At 38.9% G+C, this 14,704-nt stretch overlaps 1 protein-coding gene across 1 annotated transcript in view; it reads left to right on the top strand.

The window, feature by feature from the left end:
- cfap54 (cilia and flagella associated 54) overlaps positions 1-14,704 on the top strand; it is a 450,427-nt gene that overhangs the window by 194,792 nt on the left and 240,931 nt on the right. The window contains exons 33-38 of the mRNA XM_072562407.1: positions 643-743; positions 5,874-6,092; positions 9,752-9,909; positions 10,553-10,722; positions 13,042-13,269; positions 13,921-14,144. Of these exons, the coding sequence (XP_072418508.1) occupies positions 643-743; positions 5,874-6,092; positions 9,752-9,909; positions 10,553-10,722; positions 13,042-13,269; positions 13,921-14,144 (1,100 nt within the window). The remainder of the gene's footprint in view (positions 1-642; positions 744-5,873; positions 6,093-9,751; positions 9,910-10,552; positions 10,723-13,041; positions 13,270-13,920; positions 14,145-14,704) is intronic.

Here is a 14,704-nt window from a genome sequence, read left to right on the forward strand (position 1 = left end):
TGGCCCACCAAGTAGTGATGCTAACCAATATATATGGTCCATGGACTCCACAGCACTGCAAAATAAACAGTTGGACTGGGAGTCTGTGAACCACAACAAATCTACCACAAATCCCACTGTAGTCAGGCCCCTATTTCAGGCCTCTATAAGTATCACCACTGTGAATGCAGTGAAGTTCCCTCTTATAAAACAACATCCTTATCATCTAGGCCCCAGACATAAGCCCAGGTTAAAACAAGTACCCAATAAATTTTGGAAACTGCCCAATTGAACTCAAGTCGTAGCAACAGGAGTTCCCCAGTCATCACGTGCCCAATCCTGATGGTTCAACCAGGTTTTGCTTCGACTTCAGAATGATTAATGAAGTAACCAGAGCAGACTTCTACCCAGTTCCTTGCCTGGAAGACTGCATTGACTGGATTGGAAACACCACATTTATAACTAAACTGGATCTGCTAAACGGATACTGGCAGGTTTTAGAATGTAAATTCACAATGGAATCAGTGAAGTTGAATATAAATGTGTGGATGATTAATGTTGTCTTAATTCACAATATTCATTGAATTTAGGAACTTATTCAGGGAATTGTTCATTTGGAGATTGAAAGTTTTGATGATACCGATACTATTTCTTGCTGTTCAGAATCCAAGCAAAAAACCGAAGAGAGAAAAAGCAACAATGAAGGAACTCATGCACAACTTTCTCAATAATCCAGCTTTAAAGAAAGGTTCCAATGCAGAAAGGTAGCTAAGATCTCTCTTTGTTATTAGGATGCCAGACGTATGTATGAATGGCTTTTAATCACTGGCTTTGGTTGTTTTTAGTTCTCGGTCACTGCTGCAGATTCATCCTATTGTATGATCACAACTTTTTTGCACCATTATATTTGGCCCTCTTCTGCCATTCTTTCTTTCCTCAAGCACCATTAGTAGAAGATTATGGGTAGCCATGTGATTGATTTGTCTCCATCATGGATTCACTTTTTGTTTTGGCTTTGTTGTGTTGCCTTCGTATTGGTGTTGCTTGTCATATTGGAAATTCATAGATTTTCTAGAATTATCAAACTTTTACACCATTATTAAATGTATAAGACACCAAACAAATTTACAAAAAAGATAAAAGCCATTGATGAGGTTTTTCTTTGACCACAAACCGGAGTGAGAGACAGAGACGGTAAAAGGGCCTTCGGTTGTCTTTATTTGGAGAACTTGCTGCTCCAGGTTTCTGAGCTGAAGCTATTGCATTGAGTGGAAGTGGCTTTCTTATACTATATCATAACAGTTCATTAATATGATTAACATTTACACGATACAGGTATCAGTGCATTAATGTACTTAGAACTTAAAATAAGAATAAAATGTTTAATATTTACAAGATCCAGTTAGAATCTATCATGGTTTTAGATGGTTTGTTTGTTCTGTCTGTGAAGCACTTGAAACCGACCTATTGAGACAGGTACCTGAAAATGACCTGTAAAGTATTTGAAACTGATCTGTGCAGTTAACCATGTTTGTTAAGTGAAATGGTTGACACCAAGTGTAAATACTCTGCGGTTACTCCCCTATTGTGTGCTCAAATGCTTTTAGACCACATGTAATCAATCTGCAGTTACCCCCTACTTTGCGCTCAAGGGCTTTTACTATGTTAAACTGTAATGCCTATTTGATCTTCTTACTTCCCCTTTTATAACTATTGTTGCCCTGCACGACACCTTTGGAAACTTTAATCCTGATTTAATTAAGTTTCCCTGATCCAATTAACTGCCCCCTTTGATTCTTTCCTACCCTTTGGGTTTCTGCTGAACCAACACCATATTATATTGTCGGCATTAGTTTGATGTCAATAAAGGGTAGAATCATTCCAGCTCCACAGGAAGAATGCTTGCAGGAAGGAAGAAGAGATATTTCAGTCAATTTTGCTTCAAACCTAGCCCACCATGGGCCTTTTTTCTCATTTGTTCTTTGGATGCAGTGAGACTATCTGGGCTAGCATTTATTGCCCATCTCTAACTGGCTTTGAGAAGGTGATGGACTACCTTCTAGAACCATTGCAGTCCATGTGCTGTAAGTACACCAACTCTGGTTGAAGGAATTTTTTTAGATTAGATTCACTGCAGTGTGGAAGCAGGTCCTTTGGCCCAACAAGTCCACACCGACCCTCCAAAGAGCAACCACCCAGACCCATTCCCCTACATGCACCTAACACTATGGACAATTTAGCTTAGTCAATTCACCTAACCTGCACATCTTTGGACTGTGGGAGAAACCGGAGCACCTGGAGGAAACCCACGCAGACATGGGGAGAATGTGCAAACTCCATGCAGACAGTTGCCCGAGGTGGGAATTGAGCCCGGGTCCCTGGCGCTGTGAGGCAGCAGTGCTAATCACTGAGCCACCGTGCTGCCCCATGTTTCCAGAATGTTGACCCAGTGGTCATGGAATGGTTATATTCTAGGACTGTCCGATGTTTGGAGTGGAATTTACAGATGATGGTATTCTCATGAATCTGCTGTCCCTGTCCTGGGTTTTGAGGTCATGGGTTTTAGATGGTGCTGTTGATCCCTTGGTGAATTGCTGGAATGCATCTTGTCAATTGTACACACTACTGCTGCTCTGCTTTGGTAACAAAGGGAGTGAATGTTGAGAGTGGTGAATAAGGTTTAAGTCAAGCAGGATCCTTGGTCCTGGATAGTGTTGAGCTTCTTGAGTGTTACTGGAGCTGAACCCATCCAGGCAAGTATTCCATCACATTCCTGCCTTGTAGACAGTGAATAGGCTTTGAAGAGTCAGGAGGTGAGTTACTTGTCAGAGAATATCCAGTTTCTAGCCTGCTCTTGCAGTCACAATATTTTTATGACTTGTCCAACTCAGTTTCTGATCAATTATAATTTTCGGGGAATTTACTGGGGCTTCAGCAATAACAGTTATTGCACATGTGAAGGTGGTATAATTCTTTGCTTCTTTAAAATGGAACTTAGAGTCATAGAGTCGTACAGCACAGAGACAGACCCTTTGGCCCAAACAGGTCCATGCTGACCAAACTGTCCATCCACGCCAATCCCATTTCCCTACACTTGGCCCATATCCTTCTAATCCTTTCCTATCCATGTATTTGTCCAGATGCCTTTTAAATGTTGTTAATGTACCCGCCTCAACCAATTCAGCTGGCAGCTTATTCCATATGTACCACCCTCTGTGTAAAAAAGTTGCCCCTCAAATTCCTTTTTATTCTTTCTCCTCTACCCTTAAATTGATGCCCTCTAGTCCTCGGTTCCCTGACCCTGGGAAAAAGACTGAGTGCATTCACCCTATTTATGCCTCTCATGATCTTATACACTTCTATAAGATCCCCTCTCCATCTCCTACACTCTAAAGATAAAAGTCCAAGCTTGTCAAATCTCTCCCAATAGCTCAGGCTGTTGAGTTCTGTCAACATCCTTGTAAATGTCTTCTGAGCTCTTTCAAGATTAATAACATCCTTCCTATACCAAGGTGACCAAAAGTGAACATTGGAAGTTGGGCAATAGCCCAATTGCAGATGGGGTTCCAACTCTGGGGAAGATGAAAATAAGCTTATTCACACCCATAATTGCAGATCGATACAGAAAAGCATTAGCAATTGCTTCAGCTTGATGGATAAATATTCATTGCATGTTCAACAGACTATCATGATGCAGTAAACCAACAGAAAATCTTTGTGTAAATCAATTGCCTGGAGAAACAAAAATGCTGGAGACCTGCTTCCAGTTATCATAACTCCATTCAGAAATTGAAGACAAATACAGAGGAAGAATGTGTTGAAGTGAACGAACCAAAGCAGAATCAACCAGTCACGTTGGCTCTTGAAAATCAAGGTCCGAGATGCACTAGGGATACCACAAAAATTGCTAAGGGTAATCTTGAGTGTGTGTATCGGCCACAAGCTTGTAAAAATTCACTAAGCTTTAAGGGCAAAGATAGCAGCAATTCTGATTGCTGTATGTACTCATGTTAAAGTCGATCTGTGTAAAGGTTGACCCTACTTTTGGCCAAAGCATCTTGTATTTTCCATATATCTTGGGTAAAAGTTGACCCTTTTATATCACATTTTAAACTTCTTACAAAGGAAACTGCATGATCCCATTAACCCACTTAAACAAAATCACATTTATTCATTCATACCGGTAACTCTACTCATCGCTCTTTATTTACAACATTGCGCCTCTATTCATTCATTCATAACTCGATGTAGCCCACTTTATTTGCTATAGCACATTTTAATTAATTCATTCATTCAGACCGGTACTAAGTCTATCAGTACTTATTGCATATTGTTCACTACACATCCAAAGTTAATATCATAAAAAAGTTAATCATTTTAATTGTGCCATTATATCTGAATAAAACTGAGATATATTAGCTACATGTATCTTTAATTCTTTGACAAATTTGTTAATGTTGTTGAGGTTTATTACATATGAGAGCAAATGGGAGGGAAATGGAAGAATTTGGTGAGAAAGTTCAAGTTGCTTACACATTCGGAATTTAATAAATGTTTCATTTTAAGTGTTTCATTATACCAGGCTGTGATGATATTGAACAGTATGATTTTGCAGGATTTCAATGAATCTTTGACATGTTAACTTTTTGTACCAGTATGTATAAATAAAATTCATTCTTGTTTCTCTTATCTGGTAATTCCCTTTACCATAATACATTGTGTTTTTCTTCTTTAGTTGAGCGGTCAAATCGACTTCTGCTGTAACATGGTATTTCGAACAGCAGTATGAATTTCATCCCTTCAAAAGTAGTGCTTGTGCAATAGTCAATCCTATAAATTGAACCTTTAAAAATAGTCTAAAAAAATTTGACTTTTACATGAGTATATACAGTGACTGAATTCTGACAATCAGAGGCTTGGCTGCAAAAATAGTTGCAAGTGAGGTGTGGAAAATGTGCTTGAATTGTGATGATTCTCCACCAAGAAAGAAGACGCCCCCTTCCCCACCTTGTCCTACAAGTAAGGTGGTTTGACCGAAACACACAACCATGTAGTTTACAAAAATCAATTGCTGATGACTTCCATATCTGTTGGTCAGTCAATGGTTAAGTCCTTCATTTAATGCAATACACTATTGAAAGTTGATTCCAAGGAAAAGGAGAAGATCTTCCTGGAAAATCTGAAGAAGAAGCAATAACTTGTGTGGTGTGGATATTAGTTTTGCCACTATTGATCTAAACCTGGATGTTGTCCAGGTATTGCTTATATGGAAATGAAACGCTTCACCATCTGATGAACTGTGAATGGTGCATCAGATTTGAACAAGGATGTTACTCTGAAAAACTAAGATAGATTCATTTTTTGTTAGGCAAGTGTGTTCAGAGATATGGGCCAAAGGCAACCATTTTGAGTTTGGCCACAATTTGTCTGTGATGCCATTGAATGGTGAAACAGGCTAAAGGGGCTGAATGGCCTACTCCTATTCCTGTGTCTGAGGGTCTTATTTTACAGTTCATTCCTTCATTTTTCATGTTTTCCAGCCAACATTTAATTTGGTATGTCCATCATATGGGTATTTGTGAAGGAGAGATCCTTCCTTTAATTCTGCTTTACTTAAACTTACTCCTGCTCTGTTATGAAATGAAAGTAGGAGGAGATAATGAAGAAACATACCTTACCAAAGACTAGTTTTTGTAAGAATCTCTTATTTGAGTTACTTTACGTGAATATGACACAATTGCTGCGTATTTGAATTGTTTGAAAATCATTGACAATGCAATTAATCAAACATATCCAAAATGTTTAAAAATGCTTGTAGGCTGAGTGTAATTTATTTTATTATAGTTGTAATTGTCTTTCAGTGGTACCTATATATTTCTGATTATTTTGTTTAGGAAACAAAGAGAAAGATTGGAAAACAAAGCTAAGGAAGTTTTCCAAACTCTGCTTGGACCAATTATACGTACCTACCTGCAACTGAAAAAATTCAACAAAGCTTGTATGTCAGAAATGCCGTGGCGTAGCCAGCTGAATGTACTACTGGGTATTCTCTGCTTTAATTCATTCATGAAGTGTTATGACGAAGAGTGTTGGACTTCAAGAAGCATGAGCAGGTACCTTGGAATCAACAAATAAGTAGATTAGATTAGATTAGATTAGATTACTTGTGGACCTTTGACCTATGTGGAATGCTACCACTGACTTCAAGATCATTCTTTACATTAAACATGCAGAATGGAAAATTGTGGAAGTACTTGTGATGGGCGGCACGGTGGCACAGTGGTTAGCACTGCTGCCTCACAGCGCCTGAGACCCGGGTTCAATTCCCGCCTCAGGCGACTGACTGTGTGGAGTTTGCACGTTCTCCCCGTGTCTGCGTGGGTTTCCTCCGGGTGCTCCGGTTTCCTCCCACAGTCCAAAGATGTGCAAGCCAGGTGAATTGGCCATGCTAAATTGCCCATAGTGTTAGGTAAGGGTTAAATGTAAAATGTAGATGTAGGGGTATGGGTGGGTTACGCTTCGGCGGGGCGGTGTGGACTTGTTGGGCCGAAGGGCCTGTTTCCACACTGTAAGTAATCTAATCTAATCTAATCTAAAAAAAAAGGTAGGAGTTTCATGGTGAATGATAGGGCCTTGAGGATTGGCCTTAACAGAAGGACCTGGAAGTTCAGGTGCACAGTTCTCTGAAAGTGGAGTCACAGGTAGACAGGGTTTTTGGCCCACTAATCTTCATCAGTCAGGACATTCAGTATCAACGTTGGGAAGCTATGTTGCAGTTGTACAGGACCTTGATAAGGCTGCACTTGGAGCATTGTGTTCAGTTTTGGTCACCTTCCTATAGGAAGTATGTTATTAAACTGGAAAGAGTGCAGAAGAAATTTACAAGAATGTTGCCAGGATTCAACAGTTTGAGGTTGGACAGGTTAGGACTTTTTTCTTGAGAGGGCAGGCAACTGAGTTGGGAGGGGGTGGTGGTGATCTTGTTGAAGTATATAAAGATCTTGAGAGGCATAAATAGGGTGAATCTACTCAGTCTTTTTCCCAGGGTTGGGGAATCGAGGACTAGAGGGTATCGGTTTAAGGTTAGAAGGCAAAAAAATAAAAGAGAACCTGAGGGGAAACCTTTTTACACAGAGGGTCGTATACATCTCGAGTGAGATGCCAGCAAAAGTGGTTGAGGCAGGTACATTAACAACATTTAAAAGACATTTGAACAAATACGTAGATAGGAAAGGATTAGAAGGATATGGCCCAGGTGTAGGGAAATTGGGTTAGCGTTGATGGACATTTTGGTTGGCATGGACCAATTTGGGCCAAAGAGACTGTCTCCCTGCTGTACGACTCTATGACTTGATGACTCTCACAGATTTGTTAGATATAAAACTGAAATGGGTCATATCATTTGCACTCAATTTAGAAAAGAAGAAAAATGTCTCATGTAAAAACAAAAATAAGGAAAAGTTAGATTTATTGAGTCAAGACAGGCAAAATTTTCAGATATTTCAACTCGCACCTTGTAGATAGAAATTACAAGCAGCGTCTTCATAATCTGCCAAAGAATACGTCATTAGCTTCATAATCAGCAAAAGATTATGTCTCTTTTAATATCATTAGCTAACAAGCAGCAATGAAAGTATGCTAGTCAATTTCTTTTGAGGTACATGATCGGGCATAAATAATTGTTGTATCTAGGTAAAGTGGAAGATGGTTAGACTGAGTTTAGAATTTCAAACGTTACAGGGATACAGTTTGTTATTGCGAGGCAAAGTTGAAAACGGTAGTGGTTTCTATAGCATAATGGGAGATTTCAGGGGGAGTCAGGCAACATGCAACTTAACATAAAGTTAACCTAGGCAATAAGGGAAGTAGCTCTGCTTTTCCAGCTCCACAAGCTGTGTTGTAAATGTATCTGATGTTTCCGTAGAGTAACTAAATATAAGTAAAATGAAGACATTTGAGAATTTTAGTGACTGATGCACAGATTAAGATTGTGTTTTTCATCCAATTCTTTCCTCTAAGTGACTGCTTTAAAACTAGGGACGATCTGATTGAGGTTTCAATACTTTAAAGATTTTACTCGCTTTTAAATTCAACCCATATTGGATTAAAAGGGTCCCCAGCTACTATCTCTTACTACTAACATTCCTTCTTGGTTGCCAGTTTGGCTGTATGTTCTGGTAGCCTTTACACATGCCTGGCAGCATCAGTGGAGAGAGAAACAGTGTTAGTGTTTCATCATGTAAGTTTACCTCTGCAAACTGGCAAGGTTTTCATCTGTTGGAGGCAGGGATGGCCTCCATCCAACATACATTTGTGATGAAGGGTTTATGCCCGAAACGTTGATTCTCCTGCTCCTCGGATGCTGCGTGACCTGCTGTGCTTTCCCAGCACCGCACTCTCGACTCTGATATCCAGCATCTGCAGTCCTCGCTTTCTCCACCCTATCAGACCCTCAACCCCACCTCAGACCCTTACCTTTCTCAACCCTAATCACTCAGTATCCTGTATAAACTGAACCCATGATCCCTGTAATGACTTTTGTAAGTCTTTAAAAAGCCCAGAATTCTATCAAAATTGATAAAGTTACATTTTCCAGACAGCTTTGGTGACCATGAAAGAGCCTCATTCTTCCACTGGTGGTGTGTAACCAGCTGGGTATACTAGATACTGTACTTCCCTGAGCACCTGTGTCCAGCATCAGAAAGAGAAAGGCCCATAGGCAGACAACATCTTTGCCTTGTGCCCAAATCCACGAACTACCCTCACTCACTGAGCAGGAAGCAGGTAGCAAAAAGTGTTAGTGGGACCTGTTACCAGATATGAAATGTTATGAGAAACTATTGGTGAGATCCTGTTGTTATGTTTGGCAGCGTGACTACCTCCTTGATCTTGCTGTGTTCATCAGCTGTTTACAGTATTCCCTCAATTCTCTTTGCCTCTACACAAATATTGACACTAGAATATCTTAACTGATATCTTAAAATAGAAATGAGACACTTTACTTGTATAATTTCAACTTTAATTTCAAACAATATCAACTACTTTAAGATAATAATCGCCACTTGGAAAATCTGTGTCAGACCATGGCTTTGTTTAATTACTTGGTGAAACCTGTTCATTTTTTTCATTGGGTTTGTTTTCTTGTTAAAAGGTATATCCAATGGTAATAGATTTGAGTGACATTTTATAAGTTCACCAGAGTGGTTGGTAATTCTAAACAGACAATTCTCAGTTTTAGCTCATGCTCAGTCACAAACATGAGGTAGCAAGTTGAACAGCTAAGGCAGGTTAACATTTTGTTCCTGTTGCTTCTAGCTCCAATATGAAATCTTTTAATAATGTGACTATCTTGGCCTCATGGTCTGGTGATATTGTCTGACAATGGCAACATCAGATGGCCTCGTTAATGTTAGTTAAAATGTAGTTGTGCCTCTGCAATGATATCATCAACCCTTCTTAATGAAGTGAAGGTCTCAGACAATGCCTGAGAAACATTTGTTAAAATGATATGCGGTGCATTGTGGAATATAGTGACTCCATCTGTCAATCTTTTATCCTGCCTATGCCGGTCTACATTTGCAGAAACCCTTTTGTACAGTGTTCTTTTCTCTTTAAGAAAAAGGATTTATTTTAATAAGGCTAATAATTTCACATTTACGAAAAAAAATTCCACCTAAGTTCAAAATGCAAATTTTCACTCCTTTTTTAGATACCTCACATTAAAGAAATTAATTTTACCTTTGACAGATTGTTTCTTTCCTTTTGTTTACAGATATTCCTTTTTGGACCCTGATATATTTACTGTACATAATTGTGGTGGCCTGCTCATAGAGACAGAGAGTGATGATACAGGAACAATGCACCAAATTCCTGAAATCTCACTGCCCTCCCTCAAAAGAAATGAAAAACCATCAGAATCAGCACATGGCTGTAGGTTGCATTGCGTTTAAAAAATAACCAGTTTGCTCAACATTCAATGAAATAAATATGTGCTTTCCTCTGCAAACCTGAAGTAAATGTTCCAGAATAATTAAGGTCAGCCATCACATATAAAGCACACCATCTCCAAATTTCCAAGCACGTCATACACCATCCTGACTTGGAACAATATCACGTCCTTTCACTACAGCTGGATCCAAATTCTGGAACTCCCTTCTTATCAGCATTATGTGTGTTCCTATGTCACGCGAACTGTAGTGGTTCAAAAAATTGGATCACTACAACCTACTCAAGGGTAATTAGGAATGGAAAATAAACTCAGTTTATGCTCATAAGTCACATGACACCAGATTATAGTCCAACAGGCTTATTTGAAATCAGAAGCATTTGGAGCGCTGCTTCTTTGTCAGGTGAAAAACTACATGGAGTTTGAAAAAAGCACTCAATGCATTGTATATTTGGAGTGGTGTCATTTAAAGTTGTATTGTGAAAAATCATGTTTCAGAAGTAGTTTAGAAACCTCAAATGTAGTTGCCTAATTGTAACAATGCACATCAAAACATATAGAATTCTAAATCTGCTAATGATATTTCTGTCAATCATATTAATTTGTTGTATAATCTTTTAATGGAAGGGGATGATGGCATTTCTGACAGTACCGAAAGTGCCGTGCAAACACCAGTGATGCAAGCAACAACTGATGAATCTGTTCACGCTGCAGAAGAACCAAGCACGCCAAGTACTTGCAGCACTGTTATGCTCGATCAATTAAACAAAGCCTTTTTATACTTCAGAAGAGCAGTGGTAATTTAATTTCTAAAGTGAATTGGTTGATATATCTGAGGCGATGGTCACTGAAATGAATACTAGTCTCAGAAGTCACTTTTCTCATGGAATATGTATATGATTGCTTACAAAAATGATTCTGACTGACTAACAAGACCTCCAATTGCGATTAGGCATGGTTATTACCAATGGAAAATAATTATCTGGTTCATGTCCCATTAAAGAAATAATAGGGTGGTCATATGAGCACTCACGACTCAGCTTTTGTAAAGAGTTTTTTTTGGCTTGTGTGTTAACTTTTCTGCTCATAGAATCATTGATAGATATTCATTCTGCCACTGATCAGAAGAAGTGCATTGGCATCTTTGGTGAACTGCCTTATCTAAAGTTGAATCTTGCTTAAGATCATTTGTAATATTATTGGAAATAACTGGTTGCTGATTTAGATTAAACAAAATAGCTAGATACTTTTTAAATTTTAGTTACCATCTGTGCACTTGGATGATGCCTGGATCATAAATTGATAATTGATTCTGTGAGGATTATTTCTGTTCTTTGTTGAGTCCTCCGTCATTGCACTTTGCAATCGCTGGCCACTGCTCAGGTCGGAGGGTTTTGATGCCAGTGGAAGATACGAGCCACTTCTGACACCTCCAGTTCCTGAGCAAAGCTCAACTTGGAGATAATTACATGTCTCTGTCAAAAACTTTGAGCCTTTATTCCTTTATTCATGCTGTCAGTACCTTCTTCATTACAAAGGTACTCCTTTGAAATGGGTTATCCTATGGCAAAAAAGTGGAAGTTGAGACTCCAGAGAAAGAGGAGTAAGTGAGGGTCATCTTCATGAGCTAACTTGCTTAATGAAATTTGAAGAATTCTATATATGGATATTCCCCCAAGTTTAAACAACATAATGACAATGCTTCCATTAAGCTTTCAGAAATATAAAGGAAGATTTTCTCTATACTTAAATTGGCCTCTTGGTTGTACCTTTCTACCATGCTTTATGCTTTGCAATTGGTGGTGGAGACAAATTAAATACTTGTTCAAAAACAAATTTCTGGAGAAACTCAGCAGGTCTGGCAGCTTTTTTTAGCAAAGGTATTAAGGGATATGAGCCAAAGATAGGTAGATAGAGTTAGGCCACAGAACAGCCATAATTTCATCAAGTGGCAGAACAGGCTCAAGGGCCTGAATGGCCTATACCTATTCCTATGTTCTATCTATGGAGAGAAAGCAGAGTTAATGTATTTAGTGCAGTAAGAAGGGTCACTGGACTCGATACATTACATTAATTCGGTTCTTCTCCACAGATGCTGCCAGACCTGCTGAATTTCTCTAGCAATTTCAGTTCATTGTTTTGCTTAAATATTTATTACTTTAATTAGACTTTGATATATATTAGGAATGACAGTTGTGAGAAGCACTATCAGCACTTCAATGGCTTTGCAGTTAATTGCCCATTTAAAGTAATTTACTGTATAGAAGGAGGCCATTTGACCCATTGCATCTGCACCAGCTAACAAAAGAGCTACCCAGACTGTCCCATTCTTCAATCCTATCTCCATAACCATCTAAATTAATCAGTTTCGAACATATATCCAACTCTCTTTTGAAACTTCTTATAGAATCCTCCACCACTCTCTGAACAAAGTAGTTTTTTCTCACCTGTCCTAGCTCTCTTGCTGATAATCTTGAAGTTATGACCCCTAGCATTGCACAGAACTAGAAATCCTAAAGTATTATTCCCTTTATAAAGAAATAAAAGCAAACTAGACAGATGCTGGGAATCTACTCTGTAGTTATTATAAAAAACAGTCTTATTAGGTGAAAATGACACTGCAATATGGAAACATAGAAACATAGAAGGTAGGAGCAGGAGGAGGCTATTTGGCCTTTCGAGCCTGCTCTGCCATTCATCACGATCATGGCTAATTATCCAATTCAATCGCCTAATCCTGCTTTCTTCACATTCACCCAAGTACTATCCCTAGCTGCCTCTTGAATGCATTCAAGTTTTGGCATCAACTATTTCCTGTGGTAATGAATTCTACAGGCTCACCACTCTTTGGGTGAAGAAATGTCTCCTCATCTTCATTCTAAATCATTCACCTCGAATCCTCAGATTGTGACTCCTTGTTCCAGACACATCCACTACTGGTAACATCCTCCCGCATCTACCCTATCTAGTCCTGTTAGAAATTTGTAAGTCTCTATGAGATCCCCTCTCACTCGTTCTGAACTCCAGTGAAAACCATCCTAATCCAGTCAATCTCTCCTCATAAATAATATTACTCTGATTACATTTTTAATTGAAAAGTTATCATGTAATTTTAGGTTCTTGCACATCGAGGAGGCCATTGGACAGCTTTGCAAAATACATGTCGACTTCTGTGGAACTGTGCACATCTTGTGATGGTGTACATTGGCAGTATTGACTCATCGAAATCTGACATTTTAACTACAAACAGAGTGAAGAATATCTTCTGTCTGCCATTCAACTTGGCTGCGCAGAATCTCATTGATATGATAATACAACTACAGAACACAGATAATATTATCAAGGTAATAGCATCACAATTAAATTAATGAGACTGAAATGTTTAGTTTAAGGTCAGGAAATTCCTGGGAGGTTTTGCTGCTCTATTTGTAGTAATGATGAAGATAGAAGACTTGTTGGCTGTCCTGAGGAATTTGGAGAAAAATTATGTCAGTGGAATCCTGAAATTTAATGGGTGATCAGCTGAGAAGTGGCACTGGGAGTTGTTTACCCATGATTCCTGCACACACTGAACTACTTGGACCTGTATTTAAAATTCATACATTTGCCTTTAAATCTCTCCATGGTGTTTTCCCTTCCTAGTTCTGTAATCCCCTTAAGGCCTACAGTCCTGAGAAATACTTGCACCTCTCTAATTTTGGCCTTTGAGCAGTCCATGTGTTCATTGCTCCACCATTAGCCACCTTGCCTTTGGAATCCCTTAACCCTAGAATTCGTCGCTGCCTCTCCATCTCCCTTCTCTTCTAATTGCAATGTGAAAATATTTTTCTTTTAGCAAACATCAGTTTTGTCAATTCCATCTCCATGCTTTTACTGTGATGAATATGAATATCAAATACATTTAATAGTTGTTCAATTCGTTATCAGATAATGTAAACCTTTTTGAATATTTTTATGGAATGGCTAATTTTCTCTTTTTGTGTTTTCTTGAACAGTTTGTTGATCCAGATGGCATCTTTAGTGTTGCTAGCTGCGTTGGGGATATATCAGATGATCACGGTGGATTCAGTCTGAAATTTGAACAGCCATTTGATAATACAAATGTGGTTGACTTAAACTTTGTGTGTGCCATAACACTTTACTCTCTAGAATTGCTCTGTCATCAAAAAAAGTGGGAGTCCTTGGCCTACTTAGCCATGTACTTCAATGCAGTTACTCAGTGAGTGATAGTATAATTTCTGTCTCATTTTATCAATGTTTTTGCTGTTATGTTAATAGGAGAGATGAGCTTCAGTCAAATGAAACATGAAAATTTGCTGTGAATTTGAAATCCACACAGAATGCAATCGATGTACAGCTACCAAATTCTTGTGGGTGCTAGTTTATCAAAGATGTAACATAATTTGTTGGCTTGACACCTGACACTGGGACGGAGGAGAAGCCCTGAATCTGTGCCTGCTGGCAATATAACCGACTTGGTGATTACCGGAGGTGGTCTTCTAATTGATGACCTCAAGCAAGCCATCCAATTAAGGGCAGCAAGTGAGCTCCTGATGCTGCCAGCCCAATCAGAGAGCAGGTTGCTTTGAACTCCCAACCAGGAGAAACAGGTGCTGCTGAAACATTTTAGAAACTTCAGCAACATCACAACAAGGAGGTGCTCTGGAGAGTTAAATATAATGCAAAATGCAGGATGTCTTAGGTAGAAAACCCCATCAGTTGTAGGACAGATCTGTCCAGGGGAATCACTGGGGACATTGGACTGCCTTACAGGCCCAT

Source organism: Chiloscyllium punctatum, chromosome 44 (genome assembly GCF_047496795.1).
Source record: "Chiloscyllium punctatum isolate Juve2018m chromosome 44, sChiPun1.3, whole genome shotgun sequence".
In the NCBI taxonomy this organism is placed as follows: Eukaryota; Metazoa; Chordata; class Chondrichthyes; order Orectolobiformes; family Hemiscylliidae; genus Chiloscyllium; species Chiloscyllium punctatum.